Genomic DNA, 24,394 nt, shown 5'->3' with positions numbered 1-24,394 from the left:
TGAATGGCCTTTATGTTACAGGCCTTTGAAAATTCATTTCGTTCTATAAACGGTAACTTTAATCGAATCTTCTTCCCGTTTTTTGAAACCGCGTCTAAAACCATGTTAGCGACTGTGAAAAATGAAATGACATCGAATTGGAGTCGAGATCAAGCGTGAGAGAGAGCAGAATGGGTGGAGCTACTCCCACAACGGAGGAGGCCACACCCCCGGACAGGCTTACAGACCGACAGACTCGCAGAATCACCTACGGAGAATATTATATAGATAGGTAAATGCATTTTTAAATGATGATGAAGAGTCCTAGCTGTGATTATTTTCTGTTCTAGTTGTGTAAGAACTAAAATTGAAACTATCGTGTGCTGTTCAACTTGAACTAAAATCTAAACTATTCAACTTGATGTAGCAGGTAGCTATACTGCCATGCTTCCTGGTATCGCAAAGCACGACAGTTGGTGTACCGGATGTGATCCTGCCCCAAGTCTAATTGTTCTCATCCTGGGGGCAGGTAGGCTTTTGACAACATAGTCCAACTGCTGTTTCCCAAATTTAACAATGATTTTAGGGTGTGACTTTCTCTGTTATTGCATTGTCACATCTATTTGTCCTACTGCATAATCTCTGTGAACAATCTTAATAAAATCGATGATGATGATCCATGGAGCTGTTTAAATGCGCTCGCCCTTTCCGACATCATGATCTCTTTGTGCTTTATCGTTGCCTCATAACTAGGATTGTGTTCCGGTAGGCTCACGCGCTGGAGGCCGACTTGGAGCTGGAATTTCTGGAGGTGGCGTGTCTTTGCAAGGCCGTGATCTGCTGCAGAGTGACGCCGCTTCAGAAGGCCCAGGTGGTGGAGCTGGTGAAGACTTGCAAGAAAGCGGTGACTCTGGCCATCGGGGATGGGGCGAACGACGTCAGCATGATAAAGAGTATGCTGGATCTTTATGAGGGCAAGATAACGTTGAGGGTGGGAAGGAGTCCATATGCCGGAAGAGGCCAGTTTAAAATGGTCACATTTTAAAATTTGTTTGGCGTCATCCATTTGTACGTATCAACTGTACGTTACTTCTGCTGTACCCCTCCAATCCTACTTGCCACCTCCTGCAGCTTCCCACATCGGTGTAGGGATCAGCGGGCAGGAGGGTATGCAAGCGGTGCTGGCCAGTGACTACACCTTTGGGCAGTTCCGCTTCCTGCAGCGTTTATTGCTTGTGCATGGTCGTTGGTCTTACCTGCGCATGTGCAAGTTCCTCTGCTACTTCTTCTACAAAAACTTTGCATTCACTCTTGTGCATTTCTGGTTCGGCTTCTTCTGCGGCTTTTCTGCCCAGGTATGGACAGCTCAAGTGAAGGGTATAAGGTGCATCTCGGGCAGCTAAATTGAAGTCCGGACCTGCCCAAATACATAAACATAATACCCACATAAATATATAATTTCAAAACACACCTGGTTACAGGTGTGCCTCACTGACCAGGTCTTCAATCAAAGTTCTCAGCATCATCCCCTTTTGGCCCTTGAACCTCGATACGGTCAGCTAAGGTGGGCCAGCAGTGGCACAGGTAACGACATTTGGATGTGTGCGTACCCCCATTTCCAGTCAGAAAGAACACAAACTACAACAACAAAATACCCACTCTTATAACCTTCACCACTGAACAACAAAACAAACACACACACTCATGCAAAAAAAAAAAACACACACACACACACACACACACTCATGCAAAAACACACACATGGGCAAAAACACACACGTGCAAAAACACACGTGCCAAAACACACACACTCATGCAAACACACACACACACACTCTCAGGCAAAAAAACGCACACAAACTCATGCAAAAACACCAACCCTCATGCAAAAACATGAGTCTCGCGAGATCTCGGAGACGGTGGGAGGGATTTTCGAAGCTCCACACGGTCTCCACGTTTTTCGAAGTTAAGTCTGTTCACAATTGTATTTTGTCGAAACTGTATTTATCTTTCGGTGTGTGAAGTTATTGTGTGCAACTTTGGTTGTTTCTCGGTGTTTATCTTTCATAAATTGATCGTCTGTTTGCCGTGTCGCGAGCAAGGCCTTTGCCGCGTCGCGAACGATTTGAAATCGAAGTTAAGTGATTGTTCCCATTTGTATTTTCGTTAAAACTGTATTTATTTATGGTGTTGTACGTATATTGTGTCCCGACGAAGATTGTTCGGTGCAAATCTTTCATACCTGTATTGAAAATCGTGTTAATTCATGTCGCGTCTTGAGGCCTTGTACAGTGTACACTGTACAACCTTGAGGCTTTGTTTTTCTCTCAGCGGTCCGTCGTTTGTGATCCAATAACTTTCGTTCTCTGTATTCCCAGTCTTTTCACCCATAGCCTACTTCCTTGTGTAAATCTCAACTAAAAAAAAACAAACAAAAAAAAACAAAAACATTTCCTTCTCTGTTCTCATTCGGTTATTCATTCTTATTCGTTCGTTCGTTCTTCGACCACGTGTTTCTCCCCCATTTCCCCAGATAGTTTTCACTGTTATTAACCTTCAATGTTTACACTTTCCCCTCAAGTTCTGTATTCCGTCATATATTATAACACCTTTTTCTTCTTCTTCTTTAAAAGGATGCTTTCGACTTGCTCACCAAATCAATTCATCCCCACAAAAATATCCATCTCCTATAGTGCCTTTTTTCTACATTCCCTAAACTCTCCTGCACTCCATCCTCCATCCAGCGTCCTTAAACGTATTTTTAACTCGAAGGTCACAAGAAACTCATTTTGCATTAAATGTTCGTTTCCCATAAATCGTACACTTTCTAAAATCCAATCTCACCCCTCCCCTCCAAATCTTCCCCATAACCCCTCCCCTCCAAATCTTCCCCATCACCCCTCCCCTCCAAATCTTCCCCATCACCCATCCCTTTCAAATCTCCCCCCTTGCCCCCTCCCTCCTAAACTACCCCCTCACCCCTCCCCTCCTAGACTCCTGCCTCACCCCTCCCCTCCAAATCTCCCCCATATCCCATCCCTTTCAAATCCCTCCCCTTGTCCCTTCCCTCCCAAACTCCCCCCTCACCCCTCCCCTTCAAATCTCCCCACCCTCATTGCTTCTCAATTTCCCCCCTCTCACTCCCCCTCCTCAAAGCGTCCTCCCCGCTTCTTCCCCCTTCCAACTCTCACCTCCATCTCCCCCAACCTTCTGCCTCGCTCTTCCCCCTCCTCAAATAACACCTCATTGTGCCTCACCCAAGCACCATCAAACCTTTTGTCCGCCCCATCCTTCCCTTTCTCCGAGCTATTCTGAAATCTCTGACACACCTTCAACAGCTCTCCCTACCTCTTCCACCTCTTCCACATCTTACCCTACCCCTCCTCCCCCCTGTTCTGTATCTGATGCTCCCCCTTCCTCTTCATTAACGGTATGGACCTCAAACATCCGGGGCCTTCGTTCAAACTTAACTGATCTCTCCATACAGGTTGCTTCTGTCAAACCAGACGTGATCTGCTTAACAGAAACTTTCCTCCTTTATGATGTCTCTGATTCCTTAGTATCTCTCCCGGGCTACTCCCTCATCCGGTATGATAGACCTGAGCCTCGTCCTGGAGGCGGGGTTGCTATCTTTATCAAAAACTCTCTTCCTCACTCGCCCTGCACTGCACTCTCTCCACCTCACCCCCAGGAATACCTCTGGCTACGGGTTCCCCTGCGCTCCCACCTCTTGTTCATATGTGTGTTGTACCGTCCACCAAACAGTGATGACTCCATCTACATCTCGCTGTCTGATAATATGGACCAACTTCTATCTACTCATCCCAACTCTCTCTTCCTCATATATGGTGATTTCAACTGTCATCATGCCAGTTGGCTGGGTGTGGGTACCTCTCTCACCAGCCATGGCTCCTCAGCAAAGGACTTCTGCGACTCACTGGGACTGACACAATCTGTCAATTTCCCGACCCGGATCTCAGTCAACGGAACATCTTCTCTTCTGGACTTGGTTATGACTAACTTCCCTGAAAATGTATGCTGCCCTTCTTCTGCTCCAATCGGATCATCTGATCATGTCCTTGTTAAAGTGGACATCTCTCTGACCATCCTCAGGGAGCCTGCTCAGCGTCGACGAGTCTGGCATTTCACTCAGGCCAACTGGCACGGTCTTCAAGCAGCCATCAATCATCTGGACTGGTCTCCCATCTCTACCACCTCTGACATCAACTCATCCTGGGAATTCTTCCAAAGTAAATTGCTCTCTCTCATGCACAGATTTATCCCATCTCGTCTTCAGTTGTCATACTCTTCCTCCCGTCCATGGTACACGGAATCTTGTGGTGAGGCTGTTGCCCAGAAACAACTTGCCTTCGTCTCCTGGAAAGCAAATCCAACGGAAGGAAATCTCATTTCCTTTCACAAAGCCCGAAACAAGTGTGTGTCCACCCTCAGGAGAGCCAGGAAACAATATCTCTCCGTTCTCAAGACCGAACTCTCTTATCTGTCTCCCTCTTCCAAATCCTGGTGGCGTCTGGTCAAATCCGTTTCTGGTGTTTGTTCCCCCTCCATCCCCTCCCTTACCTCAAACGGTTACACAGCTGACTCCGCACGTGAAAAAGCTGAATGCCTCAACTCTGTGTTTGCCTCTAAATCTTGTGTCCCAAACCCATCCCTCTCTGTACCCACCATACCCAGTCGTACCCTGCTGCTCCTGGACTCCGTGTCCTTTGCTCCTGACAAGGTGGAAAAGTTTCTGTCAACCCTCGACTCTGATTCTGCAACTGGACCTGACGGCATCAGCCCACGGGTCCTAAAATCCTGCTCTGCTGCTCTATCTCACCCTCTCTCTGTTCTCTTCACCCTCTCTTTTGCTCAAGGTCAACTGCCATCTGCTTGGAAATCAGCCAACATCACCGCTTTGCACAAACAAGGTGCAAAAACAGATCCTAGCAACTACAGACCAATCAGCCTTCTCCCAATTATCAGCAAAGTCATGGAATCCATCATTGCTTCAGATATGAAATCTTTCCTCTTCTCCAATGGCTTGATCTCTGATCATCAATTTGGTTTCAGACCAGGTCACTCTACTCTGGACATGCTGCTTCTGCTGTCTCAACAATGGATGGAGGTCCTCAATGCCAAACAGGAAATTAGAGCTGTCTCCCTCGACATATCACGTGCCTTCGACACGGTCTGGCACCCCGCTCTGCTCACCAAACTCTCCTCCTTTGGTATCCATGGAAATCTCCACGCATGGCTGGCGGACTTCCTCTCGAGTCGTCGTCAACGTGTGGCCCTGAATGGGTTTCTCTCATCTCCTCTTCCTGTTCAGGCTGGAGTTCCCCAAGGCAGTGTTCTGGGCCCCGTGCTTTTTCTGGTCTTCATCAATGATCTCTCTGACTCTCTTGAAAATCCTCTCTATCTCTTTGCTGATGACTCCACTCTCTGCCGCTCCATTCCTCTTCCCTCAGATCGGCAGTCTGCAGCCTCCTCACTCTCTGAAGACTTGGACAAAATCACAGACTGGTCAAACAAGTGGAACACGTCTTTCAATCCTGACAAATCTCACACTCTTACTATGTCTCTCCGAAAAGATCGACTGGACAACCCTCCCCTCTACTTTCTCAACAATCCTCTCCAAGAAGTTCTGTCGCTCAAGCTTTTGGGTCTCACTATCTGCCATGATCTTTCTTGGGAAAACCACATTTCCAAGCTGGCCTCCAAAGCCAGTCGCCGACTGGGCATCCTCCGTCGTGCGAAGTCCTTCCTCGGCACACCTGAGCTCCTCACCACATACAAGGCTTTCATCCGCAGCTCAATGGAATACTGTTCTCCCCTATGGGCCGGTGCTCCTGCCTCACACCTAGCTCGGCTTCACGCTGTTGAAACCAAAGCTTTCAGAATTATTGGAATCTCCCGCGATGAAGCTATCTCTGAGGGCCTTTCACTCACTCACCGCAGGCAGGTAGGTGGTCTTTCTGTCTTCTACCGACTCCTCTCCGGCCTTGCACCCCCAGCTCTCTCTGTGCTCTGTCCCCCAAATATTCCTACAGGTCACACAAGATCTGCCAGCAACCCTCTGATGGTTAAAGTGCCGAAATCTCGGCTCTCTGCTCACCTTCACTCTTTCGTTCCTCTTTTCTCCCGCCTCTGGAACAAACTCCCTCACTCCCTTCAATCCCACTCCTCCCTCCAGGTCTTTAAAACAGCTGTTCACCACCATCTCTTATCTTCCCCCATCGAAAACCTTGATCTTTTCTACCCCCGCTAATTCACCCCAGATCCACCTTGTTTGAAATTCCAACTTCTTTCCTGGAAGTCCTGGCAGTGTCCATATGTTTTATACCTCTCCCACCGCCCCCTTCCCATGCCCCCCCCCCCCCCCAGAGCCCTCGCCCTCTCTCAGATCTCTCGATGTCTCCATGTCTCTCGGTCCCTGCTCTCAAATGTTGTGTTTGTGTCCTTCCCCCTCTCTCCCCATCTTGTCTACCGCTCCCGATGTTATATGTTTTATGTGTCGGTTTGTCTTTCTGTGTGATTAATGTTCGCTCTTTCACGAGCCTCGATCTTGTATACAAAAAAAAAAAAAAAACTAGAACGGGCACTCGGTAGAGCGCATACCTTCGCCGCAGCTACTGTTCTGTACTTGGCATGGGAGTGTAGGGAACAGAACAGTGAACAGTTTGGTGCTGATTTCATGCAAATCGGATAAGAATTGACCGAGTTATGACAAAAAACGCACATTTTGCAAGGTCGTGACCCCCCTGACCTTTGACCCCCAACCGCTAACAAGGGTAATGTCTTCACTGGGTGATGTCGTATATCACAAGATCGGGCATTGAATTCTGAACATTTTGGCATTAGTTGCATGCCAATTGGATAAAAATTGACCGCGCTATGGTAAAAATACGATTTTGACCTTTTCGTGACCTTGACCTTGACCTTTGACCCGATTGCTCCCAAAATCTAATCAAATGTGTCCCGTATAATAACCAATCATCCCACCAAATTTCATGCAATTCGGTTGAATACTTTTTGAGTTATGCGAATAACATACACACACACACACACACACAGACATACAAATAAATACACAGCGATCAAAACATAACCTTCCGCTTTTGCGAAGGTAAAAAAACACAAACTTGTGCAAAAACATCAACCCTCATGCAAAAACACATGCAAAAACACACACTTGTGCCAAAACACACACACTCATGCAAACACACACACACACACACACTCAGGCAAAAAAAAACGCACACAAACATGCAAAAACACAAACTCATGCAAAAACACAAACTCGTGCAAAAACATCAACCCTCATGCAAAAACACACTGGTGCCAAAACACACACACTCATGCAAAAACACAAACAAGTGCAAAACACCAACCCTCATGCAAAAACACAAACTCGTGCAAAAACATCAACCCTCATGCAAAAACACACACACGTGCAAAAACATCAACCCTCATGCAAAAACACAAACTCATGCAAAAACACACACTCTTGTGCAAAAACACACGCACTTGTTCAAAAACACACGCACTTGTGCAAAAACACACGCACTTGGGCAAAAACACCAACTCATGCAAAAATACCAACACTCGTGCAAAAACACACACACATTCAAAAACACACGCTCGTGCAAAAACACACGCTCGTGCAAAAACACCAACACTCGTGCAAAAACACCAACACTCGTGCAAAAACACCAACACTCGTGCAAAAACACCAACACTCGTGCAAAAACACCAACACTCGTGCAAAAACACCAACACTCGTGCAAAAACACCAACACTCGTGCAAAAACACCAACACTCGTGCAAAAACACCAACACTCGTGCAAAAACACCAACACTCGTGCAAAAACACCAACACTCGTGCAAAAACACCAACACTCGTGCAAAAACACCAACACTCGTGCAAAAACACCAACACTCGTGCAAAAACACCAACACTCGTGCAAAAACACCAACCCTCATGCAAAAACACCAACCCTCGTGCAAAAACACCAACCCTCATACAAAGACACACACATGCAAAAACACCAACCCTCATGCAAAAACACACACTCGTGCAAAAACACACTCATGCAAAACACACATTCATGCAAAAACACAAACACTTTGTCTCTCGTCCTCCTTCCTCAAGTGAGGTCTCACGATATCCTCCCCCTGGGCGGAGTCCCCTGCTCTGCCGTCCACAGGAGTGGCACCTATAAAAAAATTAATGCAGATGGCACTTTCGTCTCCACGGCAGATTACGCTGCCATGGCTGACACACAATGGCCAGACAGATGAGAAGTTGTCAGTCGCTCATAAAAGTTCTCGCCTACTCGTTCCATCTTCCACATGAGGTGTTCACGCCCATGTATTCACATCTATCCTGTCTATAAATTACATACGCTGTCTCCATAGCGTCCCGTGTAACAAACGACTTAACTTGTCAGGTCCCTGTCACATGGCAATCTAACAGCTACTCGAAACACACAGTCCATACTACACTTATCACTTTACCACTGTCTAGCTATGGAGTCCCGCCCCCCCCCCCCCAACCCAGCTCCCCCACCCTCACAAGAAACAAGATACATTTTTAATACTGGTTGAGAAGAGTGATGGAAATGAATGTAGAAGGAAGTAGAAGACGGGGAAGACCGAGAAAGACTTGGCTAAAGATGGTCGAAGAAGAAATGCGGGCATGGGGGTTAACAAGGAGAGATGCAGAAAATAGGGCAAAATGGAGAAGATTGTCATGGGGACCGCAAGGCTAACCCCCGCTCTAGCAGGGAAAATGGCCTGAAAATGCATGTTGTGTTTAATGATGAATTGATATTCTTGAGTTCTGCTCGACCGAGCATTAAGATGAGCCCCAGATTAATGTTTCTTCCAACAAAAGATGATTTCAAGGTTCAAGCTATTTTGATGAAGTGTTGAACGCACAAAATGAAGATGATCGGGTATATTTTTATTTGCTGAACTCGCTCGATTATGGAGTCTCTGTTGCTGGTAAAAGTAAGATGAATGAAAAGGAGAAACATTAATGAAGCTTTAAAAAGTAAAAAGTACATATATCGACAAACGAAGGCAGCCCCCCCACTCCCCCCACCCCACCCCCCCCCCCCCCCGGCACCTCGCCTAAGTTGTGCAATTGTATACCTTTCCGTGTGATCTGCTTTCATTATACCTGGTGGGGAAATCTCCGGTTTATAATCTCCGAGTTATGAAGGCAAAATAATTGGGAGGATTACAATGATTAAAGCAACGATGGGACGAGTGAACTCCAAGCGTTCACCATCAAATTCCTGATTTTCATAACTACGAATCACTAATCGCTTGCCAAGCCAGCCATTCCTTATCAACTGTTTCATTGGAGTGCTTGCTTGAGTGCTTAAGCTACTTGGTGAGCACTCTACAATATTATTGGTAGCGGGCAGGGTTACCTGGTGTTGCTCGGGGGCAGGGGGCAGAAGGGTGTCTCCTCTCCTTTCCCCACTCCTCCTCTCCTTCCCCCCTGAACTCCTCACTGTTACCATTCCCTCCTCCCCTCACCCTCACCTTCCCCCTACCCTCCTCCTCCCCTCTCCAAATATTCCTGTCATGAAGCGACTCGGCGTTGTCCAGCAATATAAATAATCAATAAGAATACCTGCCTCCTCTGACGTGTTATGGTACGTGGATGTTCGGTTGAAGTTGAGTAAAGTGAGAATGAAGCGATGAGCAGAAGGTACAAACAAATCTGAAAATGGAACATTGGAATTACTGGGATGGTCATCTGTGTACGGACTCTTTAAAATGTGCCTCGAGTTCCCACGTTTGTGACCTGGCATCATTTGATCACCTTGTCTGGTGTGGTGGATTTTTATAAACTGAGTTGAGGATTCACTGCTCATGTTCTTTTGTACAAGTTGTCATAAAGTAGAGACTCAACAACCTGAAATGTAGATGTTATACCTATTGTACTTCCTGGATGGATTATTACCTGTCGTGTGCCTCATGATTGTTTGGCTACAGACAGACTTTTCCTTTCCCAATCGAGTTCATATCTGGTTAGTTACCTTGTACATTTGACACCTGCCTCGCCCTGTGTGTGTGCCGCAGACCGTCTACGATCAGTGGTTCATCACGCTGTTCAACATTTGCTACACGTCTCTTCCGGTGCTGGCCATGGGTGTATTTGACCAGGTTTGTACATCACATGCACTCGGTATTGATAACTGGTAAGCGATGGTGACGCATGTTCACCCTTTCCGGACCAATTTGACTGGTTAAGTTCTGGGATCTTCATTCAGATTTTTTTATTCTCTGTGCATACTTGTGCATTCGTCTGGTGTCCCCTCGCACACCCCACCATGCTACCCTAACCGCCGCATTCCACTTCCTTAAATGAGGACCGTCTATAAGACGCTTGTGGCGGGCACCTCGTGTTTTTATATGTTGAAAGCTTCAGTCACAGACTATATAAAGTCCTCAATGAGGACAGGCCTTAAATAAAATAACTGCATTGATAAATGTGGGGAACGAAAAATAAAAGAGAGGGAATGTAAATGTGAGGAGTGAAAATGAGTAAGAAAAGTGTTTATGAAAAGTGTGTGATGTTTGTTTGTAAGAAAGCGGTTGAAGCTTGCCCGGTAGCTGTAGTTTGAGTGAGACAAAGTTAAACCAGCAATCCAGACAGAGTGGAAGATGATTCCTGGCACCACGTTAACGCTCCAAAGTCCGAACGGTTGTACTACCCTCAGCGGTTGCTGTCCACAACCTACTACCATAAACCATGGATCATGAAATCAAATCAACATTGCATCCTAAATCAAGTAGAAATTGGATCTCTTCCTAGAGTCGGCCATCTGACCAAACTGAGCAACAAGGACCTTGATCAGGAACGTGACCAAGAGCCCAATGACCACTCTGACAGAACTACACAGTTCCTTGGCTGAGATGGGAGAATCTGCCGGAAGGACAACAGTTTCTGCAGCGTCAGAAATGGAGGCCTTATGGGAGAATGACCAGACAGAATCCACTCCTGAGAAAAACGCACATGACAGAACACCTGGAGTTTCAAAAAGGCACGTGAAAGACAGAACATGCGGCAAAAGATGATATGGTCTGATGAGAGGAAAATTGAACTCTTTGGCCTAAATGCAACGTGATTCGTCTGGTGGAAACCTAGCACAGCTCAGCACCCATCTAACTCCATCCCTACCGTGAAGCAGGGTGGTGGAAGCATCATGCTGTGGGGATGCTTTTCAGCAGCAGGGACTGGAAGACTTGTAAGGATAGAGGGAACAATCAATGGAGCCGAATACAGGCAAATCCTGAGGATAACCTGCTTCAGAGTGCAAAAGACCACAGACTGCAGAGAAGATTTACGTTCCAACAGGACAATGACCCCAAGCATACAGCCAAAGCAACACTGGAATGACTTCAGAACAGGAACTTGAAAGTCCTTCAGTGGCCCAGCCAAAGCCCATACCAGAATGTCATTGAGAATCTGTGGAAATACTTAAAGATTTCTGTTCCCCAACGCTCTCCATCCAACTTGACAGAGCTTGAGCAAATCTTTAAGGAAGAATGGGAGAAAGAAACTCCCCAAATCCAGATGTGCAAAGCTCATACAGACAAACCCAAACAGACTCGAAACTGCAATCACTGTCAAAGGCATTTCTATGAAGTATTGACTCATGGTGTTGATTTAATTAGATATTTCCGTATTGACTTCCGGTTTTGGTTCCTCGAGCTGGGTTGGCCGTTTTTGGACTCTGCCTAATTCCTAAAAGATACCTATCTTACGCCCCGGTAGTTTTGTCGAGCATGTGCTGTTTATTTTGCTGTCTGTGTTTGCTTCTGGTTCGGTTTTTGTTGAAAAACTTGTGCCAATTTGTAAGAATGTCGGACTGATCGTGTCCCACTCCATGTCCCCTCCTTCTACTCCCTCCTACCCCCATTCCATCACGACCTTCCCCTCACGCCTCCCCTTCAACACTCCCACCGCACCCCTCCCCTTCAAATTTCCTCTCTCGCCCTCCTCCTCAAAGTTTCCTCTTAACTCCTCCACAAACCTGCCTCCTCCTCACTTCTTCTCCCTTCCAACTCGAACGTCCACCTCCTACAACCCCTCTACTTCGCTCTTCTCCCCTCAAACAACTCCTCACTGCACCTTATCCAATCACCATCAAACCTTTTGTCCTCCTCATCCTTCCCCTTCTCCAATCTCTGACACATTATCAACAGCTCTCCCTACCTCCCCCTCTCACCCCTCATCTTATCCTACCCTACCCCCTCCCCTGTCCTGTACCCGATGCTCCCCCTCTCTCCTCATTAACGGTATGGACCTCAAACATCCGGGGCCTTCAATCAAACCTGATTGATCTCTCCATACAGGTTGCTTCTGACAATCCAGACTTGATCTGCTTAACAGAAACTTTCCTCCTTCAAGATGTCTTTGATTCCTCAATATCTCTTCCTGGTTACTCCCTCCTCTGGTATAATAGACCTGAGCCTAGTCCTGGTGGTGGGGTTGCTATCTTTATCAAAAACTCTCTTCCTCACTCTCCTTGCACTGCCCTCTCTCCACCCCACCCCCAGGAGTACCTCTGGCTACGGCTTTCTCTCCGCTCCCACATTTTGTTCATATGTGTGTTGTACCGTCCACCTAACAGTGATGTGTCCATTTACATTTCCCTGTCTGACAACATGGACCAACTTCTATCCACTCATCCCAACTCTCTCTTCCTCATATGTGGCGACATCAACTGTCATCATGCCAGCTGGCTGGGTGTAGGTACCTCTCTCACCAGCCACAACACCTCAGCAAAGGACTTCTGCGACTCATTGGGACTGACACAATCTGTAAATTTCCCGACCCGGATCTCAGTCAACGGAGCATCTTCTCTTCTAGACTTGGTTATGACTAACTTCCCTGCAAATGTCTGCTGCTCTTCTTCTGCTCCAATCGGTTCTTCTGATCATGTGCTTGTTAAAGTGGACATCTCTCTGGCCATTGTCAGAGAGCCTCCTCAGCACCGACGAGTCTGGCATTTCACTCAGGCCGACTGGCACGGTCTTCAAGCAGCCATCAACCATCTGAACAGGTCTCCCATCTCCACTGCCTCTGACATCAATTCTTCCTGGGAATTCTTCCAAAGTAAACTGCTCTCTCTCTCATGCACAGATTTATCCCATCTCATCTTGAGTTGTCTTACCCTTCCTCCCATCCATGGTGCAGGTACACAATCTTGTGGTGAGGCATTTCCCCTGAAACAACTTGCCTTTGCCTCTTGGAAGGCTAATCCAACTGAAGGCAATCTCCATTCCTTTCACAAAGCTCGGAACAAGTGTGTCTAGCCTCAGGAGAGCCAGGAAGAACTAGCTCTCTACTCTCACGACGGAACTCTTAAACCTGGCTTATTCCTCCAAATCCTGGTGGCATCTGGTCAAATCTGTTTCTGGTGTTTGTTCCTCCTCCATCCCCTCCCTTACCTCAAACGGCTCCACAGCTGACACCGCACGTGACAAAGCCAAATGCCTCAACTCTGTGTTTGCCAAACCCGTCTCTCTCTGTACCCACCTTACCCAGTCAAACCCAGCTGCTCCTGGAATCTGTATCCTTCTCTTCTGACAAGGTGGAGAAGTCGACTCTGATTCTGCAACTGGACCAGACTGCATCAGCCCATGGGTCCTAAAATCCTTCTCTGCCGCTCTATCTCACCCTCTCTCTGTTCTCATCACCCTCTCTTTTGCTCAAGGTCATCTGTCATCTGCTTGGAAATCAGCCAACATTTCCACTTTACACAAAAAAGGTGATAAAACAGATCCTTGCAACTACAGACCAATCAGGCTGCTCCCAATAATCAGCAAGGTCATGGAATCCATCATTGCTTCCAATATTAAATCCTTCCTCTTCTGCAATGGCTTGATCGATCATCGTGATCATCAATTTGGATTCAGACCACATCCTTCTACTCTGGACATGCTGCTTCTGCTGTCTCAACAAGGGATGGAGGTCCTCAATGCCAAACAGGAAATTAAAGCAGTCTCCCTTGACATATCACGTGCCTTCGATACGGTCTGGCACCCCGCTCTGCTCACCAAACTCTCCTCTTTTGGTATCCATGGAAATCTCCACGCATGGCTTGCCGACTTCCTCTCTGGTCGTAGTCAACGTGTGGCCCTGAATGGGTTTTTCTCATCTCCTCTTCCTGTTCAGGCTGGAGTTCCCCAAGGTAGTGTTCTGGGCCCTGTGCTTTTTCTGGTCTTCATCAATGATCTCTCTGACTCTCTGAAAAATCCTCTCTATCTCTTTGCTGATGACTCCACTCTCTGCCGCTCCATACGTCATTACTCAGATCGGCAGTCTGCAGCCTCCTCACTCTTTGCAGACCTGGACAAAATCACAAACTGCTCTAGCAAAGGCACTGTATGTGGTCTGACGGGGTTGGGTAGCCTGGTTTCCTCCCTGCTGCTTCCCCTGATCATGTGTGCATTTCTTGTCTGTTTGTCTGCCTGTCTATCAGCTGTGACCACCCTCTCCATTAGCCCCTTCACGAGCCCCACTGTTTGCACTAAAAATAAAAAACGTAAAATACGTTGGAAAGCTGAAGCTTTGTATCTCACTTGTTGATTCTTTGATTCTTCTGGAATCGAGGTGTACACGTGCATTGTCTTTGGCACGTGTGGTTGGCCCTCAAACCGAGCATACTTTGCAGCTGGATACGTAAACACCACCCCGATTAAGGTTAGAACAGGTAATCGCTAATTCCAGTGCCTCTTCTGGCCTGGTTTCGCTCAAATGTTTGTTTGGCCTTGGTAAGCACATCTTCCATTTCATGAGAGGTACTTCCTTGTGGTTTGTTGGTGGAAACAACAGGAAGACCAATGGTAAAGGCTGCAGTAGTTTTCTTTGAGGAAAAAAAGGATCCATTTCTTTTCACTGCTCCTGATAAAGGAACTGCAGACACAATTCGAGTCCAAGACTGTTTGTTGCATTTTGCAATCCCAGCTGATGCACCATTCCACATGAGAACCTTGTATGTCTCGGATCTGCTCAGAACGCCCAGCTTTAGATGTCACATCCTTTAAATCCTCTCCCTGTTCACTTGAATTCGCAATGTCTTCGTTCTTGGTTATTCCTGTTCCATAGTTCTTGAGATGGATGATATTGACTGTTGTTGAGGCTGTAACGCATCACCGCTGTTTATCTTGCTTCTTACCATTTAGGACGTGAGCGACCAATGGAGCATGGATTGCCCCAAGCTCTACGAGCCCGGCCAGTTAAACCTGCTGTTTAACAAGCGAGAGTTCTTCATCTGCATTGCGCAGGGAATCTACACGTCCATTGTCATCTTCTTTGTGCCATATGCTGCCTTTGTTGAGGCGATGCGTGACGATGGGACGGGGCTCTCTGACCACCAATCACTTGCTGTAACAGTGTCCACCAGTCTCATCATTGTCGTCAGCCTACAGGTGAGCCGTAGGTGAACTGTGTGAACTTGGTACCCAGTAATGTTTATGTTATGGCTTTCTCTCGTCGATGATAGTACAGGGAAGGGGGATTTCTGACGTCCTTCCATCTACACGACTTTGCAGATGGGCCTGGATACAGGTTACTGGACTGCCATCAATCACTTCTTCATCTGGGGCAGCGTGGCTGTCTACTTTGCCATCATGTTTGCAATGTACAGTGCTGGACTCTACAGTATCTTCCCCTCTCAGTTTCAGTTTATCGGTAGGTCATGCAGACCCAAATAGAGAAGTTTCCTTCCACCAAGTTTACTCGTCACTTTGAATTGAGAGCTAAAATGGATGCCAATTTGTGCATGGAAACGCTCTATGACTGTCGCCCCGCATGCACGTATGTCAGCATAGCCCCCTGCGTGCATGTCCATCGGCATCGCCCCCCGTGTGCACGTCCGTCGGCATCGCCCACTGCGTGCACGTATGTTGGCATCGCCCCCCGTGTGCACGTCCGTCGGCATCACCCCCCGTGTGCACGTCCGTCGGCCTCGCCCCCCCGTGTGCACGTCCGTCGGCATCACCCCCGTGTGTAACTGCATTTGTGTGTTTGTAGAAAATGAACTTTTGGTACTCTGCTTTTGGAGCCCACTTGCGCATGTCGGTAAAAGTGTTCCCTCCACCTCGTGTTCTTGAAATATTTTGTACATGAGACTCCTCCCTCATGTTCCCTTTCCCAATGTACATGATTATGGAAATGGATACCTTTATCTTGATCTGCATTGAGGTTTTTTTTTTTTGCATCACAATAGACCGTAGTTGATTTGATCACTTTCTTACTGCTACTGATCTTCCTCTTCATACTTGGCATGGAACCCTTTTGTTTTATGCAATAGGCACTGCCAGAAACACGCTGAACCAGCCGGCAGTGTGGTTGGTCATCTTCCTCACCACAGTCATCTGTGTTGTTCCAATTGTTGCCTTCCGTTTCCTCAAAGCAGAACTGCGGCCTAGCCTCACTGACCGGGTGAGTTCAAGACACACCGCACCAAGTACACCATCGGAATGTTTTATTCAATGTCGCTTTGACACAAAACTCCATGGAATGCATTAAAAATTTAGTCAACACATACGTATTTGCAAAACTCGAAGGTAAAGTGCATTTTCTTCCAAAACTAATATCTTCAAAACAAATTCAAATGAATGACCGACCGTTCAAGTTAACTTCAAAGTGATAGTGCTTCTTTATTCGAAGTTCGGAAAGAGACTTCCATCTGGTTGGAGGCGATTGCTTCTCACGATGAAACGCTGAAAACAAACCTGGAAAACAAGTTGAGGTTTCACAGGAAAATGATTTTATAATGTGAGGGTCGACTCGCTTTGGAGTCCAAAAAACGAGTCTTTTTTGAGACGGGGAAGATGGATAAATTGTGTGCAAATGAGAAAAAAAAGGTTTAATCCCTCAATAGATTAAAGAGCATTTGTGTGCAGAGTGATGGATCGAATCAGGGTAAATGGGGATTGATGGAATTTTCAGGGGAGGGGGTACAGGGGGGCAGGGGTTTAGGGAGAACACACAAACCTGCTCACTATTTGCACTTGGGGTCAATTTCATATCGGCAATCTGATCATTGTAAAAGTTTGGTAATTTAAATATGTCGTGACGTCGGTGAAGGGCGTTGTTGAGTTTCCCATTCCTGAAGAATTTCTTCTTTATTTAATAATTAATTAATTAATTTTGTTAGAAGCAGTCATGTGATCATGATGTAGTTTCTATTTTTAAATTTGTTGTTTTTGTACGAGAGGTCGAGCTTCATAATGAATCACAATCCCCCCCCACCCCCCTTCCCACGCCTCCTGCCCCCAAGCCCTCTCCCTCCCACACTTCTCCCTGCTCTCAAATGTTGTGGTTGTGTGCTTCCCCTTCTCTCCCCCATCTTGTCTTCCGCTCCCTCTTTTTGTATATTTTGTTTGTCTGGTTGATTTGTTTGTGAAATAAATGTTAGCTCTTTCACGAGCCTCGATTTAGTATACAAAAAAAAACCCCAAAAAAAACTAAAATCTCCCCACGTCCTTGTCGTTTTTTTTTCATACGTCCCTCAAATATGTGTTGTGGCTGCCAGGAACACTACGCGATGCGTCGGCAGCGACGAAAGCAGAAGCCACAGACGCTTCGGTTACACCGGGTACATCGCACGGGATCACGGCGTTCTGGATACGCTTTTGCACACCAGGAAGGATTTGGAGAGCTCATCACTTCAGGGAAGAACATGCGTGGATTCCATAGTGCGAGCGCGCTCTTCTCCAGAGCCGCACAAGGCAGCGCCAGCTGGTTTGAAGCTCTGGGTAAGCGCGGGCGCACGCCCGACGCCACCAAAACCCCAGAGGCCAAGGCGGGGCAAACTCTTACCGAGTCGTCGACTTTGGAACCACCTATTCCCCCTGAAGAGGACGAGCAAGAGGGAATTGTTTATTCCCCAAGCGTGTGATGCTTTGGCACGAAACGTGGTGCTAATGATGCAAGAAAAGCCGTATTACTCCGCGAATTCGTCGCGACTACAGGTGAACCTGACCGTCACCTGTGGGGACCCAGTATTGACCCGTACCACCAAGTATTGTTTGTCGCCGACTGCTCCGAAGATGGGGCTCGGTGCACCTGGGCTTTTTTTTAAATTATTTTTTGCTTCGGACAGGTGAGGTCAAGTCGGTAGCCCTTATATTTTATAACAGAGAATCATGTTCATGTCGTGCCTTTTTGTTTTCCTTTTTAATGACAAACTTGTCACCAAATGGAGCCGCTTATTATGTTTGGACATTTTTATAGCTGGACGGTGGTGACTTGATGTCACCCTCCCATGAACCGACTATACCCAGGCTCCGACTTTGGTACAGGCAATCATTTTACAGCCGCCAAGCTTTTCAGCATCGCTTTTATAGATTTACTTGTATGGAGAAAAAAATGAGCAAAATGGCTTTTTCAATGGACTTTTGTACACGTTCTCTTCCTCACGTCACACACGATCGAGCCGCCTTTTGATTCTGTTCTACATTTTGGTTTGTGCAGAAAAAGCAACTGAGCTTATTTATGGGCAGAAGTTCTAATGCCAAAGAGTTAAACATGTTTGTACATACAACATTTCATAATTTATTGCAAGTTATATGTTGGATAATAAATATCACACTTGCCATTGAAGTTTAACATTTTAATTTAATTTTACCCCAAACAGCTTTGGACCCAATAGCCGCTGGTTGCTTAAAAATACCTGCATCCTACACAGCTGGGTATTTGATCACAGGACACTCGACGGAAGGTATAACAAGAATACCATTCCATATTACCATCAAATAACTATTCTCCCCGCCTCCTCCTCCTATGAACCCCTTCATTTCACGCCCTCTCCCACACACCCAACTCTACCAATGTCGTTTACATCACGGTTTGCGTCCCCTAGGGTGGTGTAGCACTTGCCTTTTGGATCCTACATGTACGGACACCAACCGATGTACATCTGGCACAGAAGGCGATCACTGGTCGCTTGTTGGATCAGGTAGTGCACCTGACCCTCAATGGACAATGGCAAACCTTTCATCTCAGTCCTGATGATTCCCTGCAGACGTTCCTCGATCTTCTGTACATTTTTCTTCGCCTGTAAAACAAGATCACATCTCAACACAGGCAGAGCACATCTCAACACAGGCAGAGCACATCTCAACACAGGCAGAGCACATCTCAACACAGGCAGAGCACATCTCAACATAATGTGGTGGAAAGAACAAATTACAGAAATTAGGACTTTGTGAAATAAATTCTTAATCTTTGATTTAATAACATTGTCAATATGAAACCAAACCTCAAAGCAGCACATTTTGGTTCACGACGAGACTAAAGCGTACCTCACTTCGTGTAGGAGGGATATTTGTCATACTCACCAAATTCACCATGCGTCATCGAAATGATCAGAATGGTGGGCCAGCCACCCAACTAAACAATCATTCTGCATTTAATCCGAATTCTTTCCCCCCACGGGGTTGATGCCAATGTCAAACTATTTTCAGCAACTGAGCCATGAAGCCCACCATTGCTATGTTCAGGAATATGTGCAACAGGAAGTGCTGCGTCTGTTTCAAAGGATACCAGACCTGTTTTCATATTAACTCGTTACACCAGAAGGGTGTTTGAAGGTCCTTAGGATCATGTGCCAAGGAAAGGCCATTCGTTGTCGGCCTGTGCCGTGACAAACTTCCTCATCAAATCTATCGTTACAAATGCAAATTCCTTTCACTCTACTTTTGCTACTACAATTGTAATACTACCGATCTCACCGTTTCCTCCATCATTGTGTTTGTCCTTTCTCGTGTGTCCATGAGGGGGTCATGGATGAAGGTTTGCAGAACACTGCATACAAAAACACAAAATCATTAACTGCATTTCAAATGTTACCGTCATGGGAGAAGTTAACGTTTTGGGCATTAACCCTTCGTCGGAGCAAAATAACTGCCTTCATCTATTCCATCACTACTCCACATATGGACACGAGCCTTCACAAGCACAACTTCATCACGATGAACATTCAAACACACGATGTTCTTTAAAAATAGAAAGTGAGTCAACATCTATGGAGGCAAATCAGGCTAAGAGCATCCATGTATCATGTCATGAGGCTGGCAGGATAGCTCAGATGTGTGTGGCCTGGGTTTGAGTCCTGATCCGTCTATAAACTGTCATCTTGGTGTTTCACATGCAGAGCGACATTTAGCAAGGTGTGTGACCCATTCTTTAAACTGGGTGTCCCATCCGATTGTAGTATGGGAGTATGTTTAAAATCCTACAATGTCTTCATCGAATAGTAGGCGTGTTATCGCCGTCGTCCTAAACAGGTCCGGCCTAAACTGTGGATAGTAAGTGTCTCGTCTTGGAGGTTCTGTGACGAGGTTTTTTTTTTTTGTACACAGAATCGAGGCTCGTGTAAGAGCGGACACATTGAACATGAAAACATGCACAGACACATAAAACATACAATGAAGGGAGCGTGAGACAAGAGTGGGGATAGGGAAGCACACAAGCACAACAACAGTAGAGAACAAGGACGTCGGTAGATCTGCGGAAGGGGGAGGGCTGGGAAGGGGTACACGGCATAAAGCAAATTAACACTACTAGGAATTTCAGGAAAGAAGTTGGGGATTGAAAGAGGTGGATTTGGGGTGTTTTAACGGAGGAAGAAAAGATCAAGGTTTTGATTATTTAAAAAAATAACCACCTTTAGAGGCCATTTTTCCCCGCAAGCGGGGGTTGGCCTTTTTCAGGAACCGTGGTTGTTGTTGTTTTTTGGTCCCCTTTTTTGAAGATATTTTGATTGGGGGGATTTTGATTGGGGGAAGATAAGAGATGGTGGTGAACAGCTGTTTTAAAGAGGTGGATGGAGGAGTGGGATTGAAGAGTGTGGGAATTTACAAAATACCGACGGGGGTAGGAAAGCCTAAAGGGACCAGGCCTCCCACGCGGTGCAAACAAAAAAAACCGACTAATTACGCACAAGTTTGCACAAATTACAAACCAAGACTAACTAGAAACACAAAGTAACACATACACAGTAAAATAACCAGTGGAAATTTGAAAGTGGTTACACCACTTGTCATCTCAGCGTGGTTTCCCACCAGTCAACAGCTTCTGCACAACAAACATGCAGAAGACACTCCCAGCTTGTGTCTGCATGAAAATGTCTCTCACTTTTGTCTAAAGGGAAAGGTTCTATACCCACGATCGCTCACCTAATCTCTCCTGTCTCTCCAACCTCCCTGCCCCTCTAATGCCCCATCTTCTCCCACACCCACCCTTTCATCACATTTGAAAAAACAATCTAAAACACTCCACAACCATGTCACATGTACACCACTCCAAAGCTTCACATCACACACCGAGATTAACATTGCAAAACAAGACAAACCAATGACATAAACACGTATAACTGAGACCATGAGAGGCACACCTGACAAGGACCTCCCGTTCATTACGCATGAGTCGCAAGGTGAGTTCACATGCACGGCGGAACAATCCTTCATAGCCCATGGGGCCCATCGCATGCACCATGTCCTTCGTTAGACGAAAGGGAACCAATTCTGGGACCTGGAGCTGCTCCCCCTGAAGGGAAGGGCAGTCAAATGGAAGAGTATGGTAGTTTAGACATTTTAACAAAGGCCAAGGAGGCCCGAGTTGAACAAATACAATAATAACTAGAAGTGTGCTTTATAACTGCCAAGTTGTACCAAGTTGTGCCGCTTTGATCAGAAACCTGATCTATGATGTCATCTTTATTAAATTCAATTTAGAATTGGTCGTCAATCACATCTTTAAAGTTTCACATTGATCGATAACGTTTTTTTTATCCAATGTCCATGTGACCAATGTTGAAATTTCAAGCAATATTTCCCATGCCTATCTATAGTCGATCATATTAAAAAATATATTTCTCTGAAACCGCATAACCTAAAAGTTTCATCGGAATAATTTTTTTATATTCCCCTTCAATCCAATACGGCTGCCACACCATGTGATGGATGACGTTTTAATACCTCGTCGATGACGTACAAAGTGACATACAAATCCCAAAACCGCCAGTTGGGTGGCTTGGGATATGTTTTTTAAAGGTTTTAGATTATATCCAATATGGCTGCCAGACAATGTGACCTATGACATCATAGTTGATAAACTTTATTTGCCATGGGTGGTCGATCATTTGTCTGGAGTTTCATTTCAATCTCTAAAGCGGTTCTGGAGAAGAAGAAAATTGAAATGATTTATTCTTCAAAAAAATATATACATGGTTGCCAAACCATGTGACGCATAAGTCATACATTTATTTCAATACAATTGGGTTGTAGATCACGTGTGTGAAATTTCAGGTTTTTAGGATAAGTATTTCAATTAAAACAATTATGGCTGGCCTAACACTTCAACGATGACATCATTATCATCAAGCTTTATTCCCCATTGGGAGTAGATATGTGCCTAGTTTAAAATTTCTTTGTTTAGCAATTTCATGGAAATAGTTGTTTTTTTAAAAATATTTTCTTTAATCCAAGATGGCTGCCATAACACGACCTATAACGTCACAATTATCATTAACAAATTCTCCATGGGGCTCAACTCCGATGCTGAAGGTTGCATGTCAATCGGACAAGCGGTTGCTGAGAATTATTTTATAATAGAACAATAACCCTGGTGCTCACCTGGTAGAATAAACAGTATACTGCACTGCGCAAAGGTATTTTAAACCAATTTCAATTGTTTCTCGAAGACAGGTCAGCAGGTAGAATCACACGAACATAATAATAACATTTAAACAAACAAAGAAAAAAAAAAATACCTATTTTGGGGGGCAACCTCCCCGTAGACCCCCAAAGGGGCAGATTTTTTTTAATGCCATGAACAAACTTTGGTACATCACGGGTGATGAAGGTTGTGGTCAAGTGTGTGTAGTTTCAGAGAAGAAAGAAAATATCTATTTTGCGGGGTCAAACCTGGATCCACTTTGACCCCAGGGAGACCCCCCTAGACCCCGATTTTTTTTTAATGCCATGAACAAACTTTAAACTTTAGTCACAACATAACAAATATCATTTGTGCCAAATTTGGTCGCAATCCCATCAGCGGTTTCGGAGAAGAAGTTTCAAGTGTTTACGGACAGACTGATGACGCGCCATAACATAAACTCCCCTGAACTTCGTTCCAGGTGAGCTAAAAATGGGGGGAAAGGACGAAGAATAATACAAATAAACATAACAAAAACAATAGAGTACAAGTCTGGTAAGGCTTGGTACCCCAATAAATCACAACCAATTTTACACAAGAACTGCATTGTGGGGAAAGATCGGTAGGCAAACCTTGTTAAAGAGGCAGCTGAAGTCGACGTGGATGCATTCCCCTGTGTGTGAATCCAGGAGAATGTTGTCCAAGTGGCGATCTCCGAGGCCCAGCACGTAGCCCACCATAGACATGACCGCAGCGGAGCGAGAGAATGCCGAACGGCTGTTATACCTGCCATAAGAAGGTGAACACATTCAGCACGTCAACCACATCATCGTCCTCTTAAAAACTCCCGATAAATCTACCCTCTCCAATCACACCAAGCGGCCCTGTGACCCGACTTCACAAATTAAACAAAAGTGCAATCTTCGTAATACTTTTTGTGAAGAGATTTTTTTTTTTTTTTGGATACAAGATCGAGGCTCGTGTACGAGCGAACATTGATGACAAAAACAAACAAACGGACACATAAGACATAATAAAGGGAGCAGGAGACAAGATGGGGAGAGAGGGAGAAGCACACAAGTACAACATTTGATAGCAGGGACATCGGGAGATCTGTGGGACGGAGAAGGGCTTGGGGGGAGGAGGTGTGGGAAGGGGTTGGGGGATGGGAGAGGTAAAAACCACATGGACACAGCTACGACTTCAAGGAAAGTTGGTATTTCAGAAAAGTGGATCTGGGGTGAATTAACAGGGGTAGAAAAGACCAAGGTTTTGGATGGGGGAAGATAAGAGATGGTGGTGAACAGGTGTTTTGAAGACCTGGAGGGAGGAGTGAGATTGAAGAGAGTGAGGGAGTTTGTGCCAGAGGCGGGACAAAAGAGGAGTGAAGGTGAGCAGAGAGTCTTGAATTTGGCAGTTTCACCAGAAGAGGGTTGCAGGCAGATCCTGTGCAACCTGTAGGAACATTAGGGGGACAGAGCACAGATAGAGCTGAGGGAGCAAGACCAGAGAGGAGTCGATAGAAGACAGAAAGACCACCAACCTGCCTGCGGTGAGTGAGTGAAAGGCCCTCAGAGTTAGATTCATCGCAGGAGATTCCAATGATTAAGAAAGCTTTGGTTTCATCAGCATGAAGCCGAGCTAGGTGTGAGGCAGGAGCACCAGCCCAGAGAGGAGAGCAGTATTCCATTGAGCTGCGGATGAAAGCCTTGTATG

The 24,394-nt window shown here is 45.9% G+C and overlaps 2 protein-coding genes across 5 annotated transcripts in view; one reads left to right on the top strand and one right to left on the bottom strand.

Annotated features, from left to right (window-relative positions):
* The window catches only part of LOC137422079 (phospholipid-transporting ATPase ID), a 266,687-nt gene extending 248,065 nt beyond the window's left edge, over nt 1-18,622 (top strand). For all 3 annotated transcript variants that reach the window (XM_078772922.1, XM_078772921.1, XM_078772923.1), the window contains 7 exons: nt 749-932; nt 1,111-1,334; nt 10,081-10,164; nt 15,196-15,441; nt 15,565-15,703; nt 16,326-16,456; nt 17,553-18,622. In XM_078772922.1, coding sequence (XP_078629048.1) covers nt 749-932; nt 1,111-1,334; nt 10,081-10,164; nt 15,196-15,441; nt 15,565-15,703; nt 16,326-16,456; nt 17,553-17,918 — 1,374 coding nt within the window. In that variant the 3' untranslated portion in view covers nt 17,919-18,622. The remainder of the gene's footprint in view (nt 1-748; nt 933-1,110; nt 1,335-10,080; nt 10,165-15,195; nt 15,442-15,564; nt 15,704-16,325; nt 16,457-17,552) is intronic.
* Nucleotides 16,485-24,394, bottom strand: part of ATR (ATR checkpoint kinase) — a 243,727-nt gene continuing 235,817 nt past the window's right edge. For both annotated transcript variants that reach the window (XM_068109426.2, XM_078772919.1), the window contains 5 exons: nt 23,311-23,464; nt 21,417-21,568; nt 19,753-19,825; nt 18,899-19,076; nt 16,485-16,749 (listed from right to left, as the gene is read on the bottom strand). In XM_068109426.2, coding sequence (XP_067965527.2) covers nt 18,909-19,076; nt 19,753-19,825; nt 21,417-21,568; nt 23,311-23,464 — 547 coding nt within the window. In that variant the 3' untranslated portion in view covers nt 16,485-16,749; nt 18,899-18,908. The remainder of the gene's footprint in view (nt 16,750-18,898; nt 19,077-19,752; nt 19,826-21,416; nt 21,569-23,310; nt 23,465-24,394) is intronic.

This window comes from Myxine glutinosa, chromosome 2, assembly GCF_964187855.1.
Source record: "Myxine glutinosa chromosome 2, kmMyxGlut1.1, whole genome shotgun sequence".
NCBI lineage: Eukaryota > Metazoa > Chordata > Myxini > Myxiniformes > Myxinidae > Myxine > Myxine glutinosa.
This window is presented reverse-complemented; position numbering and strand designations above follow the sequence as displayed.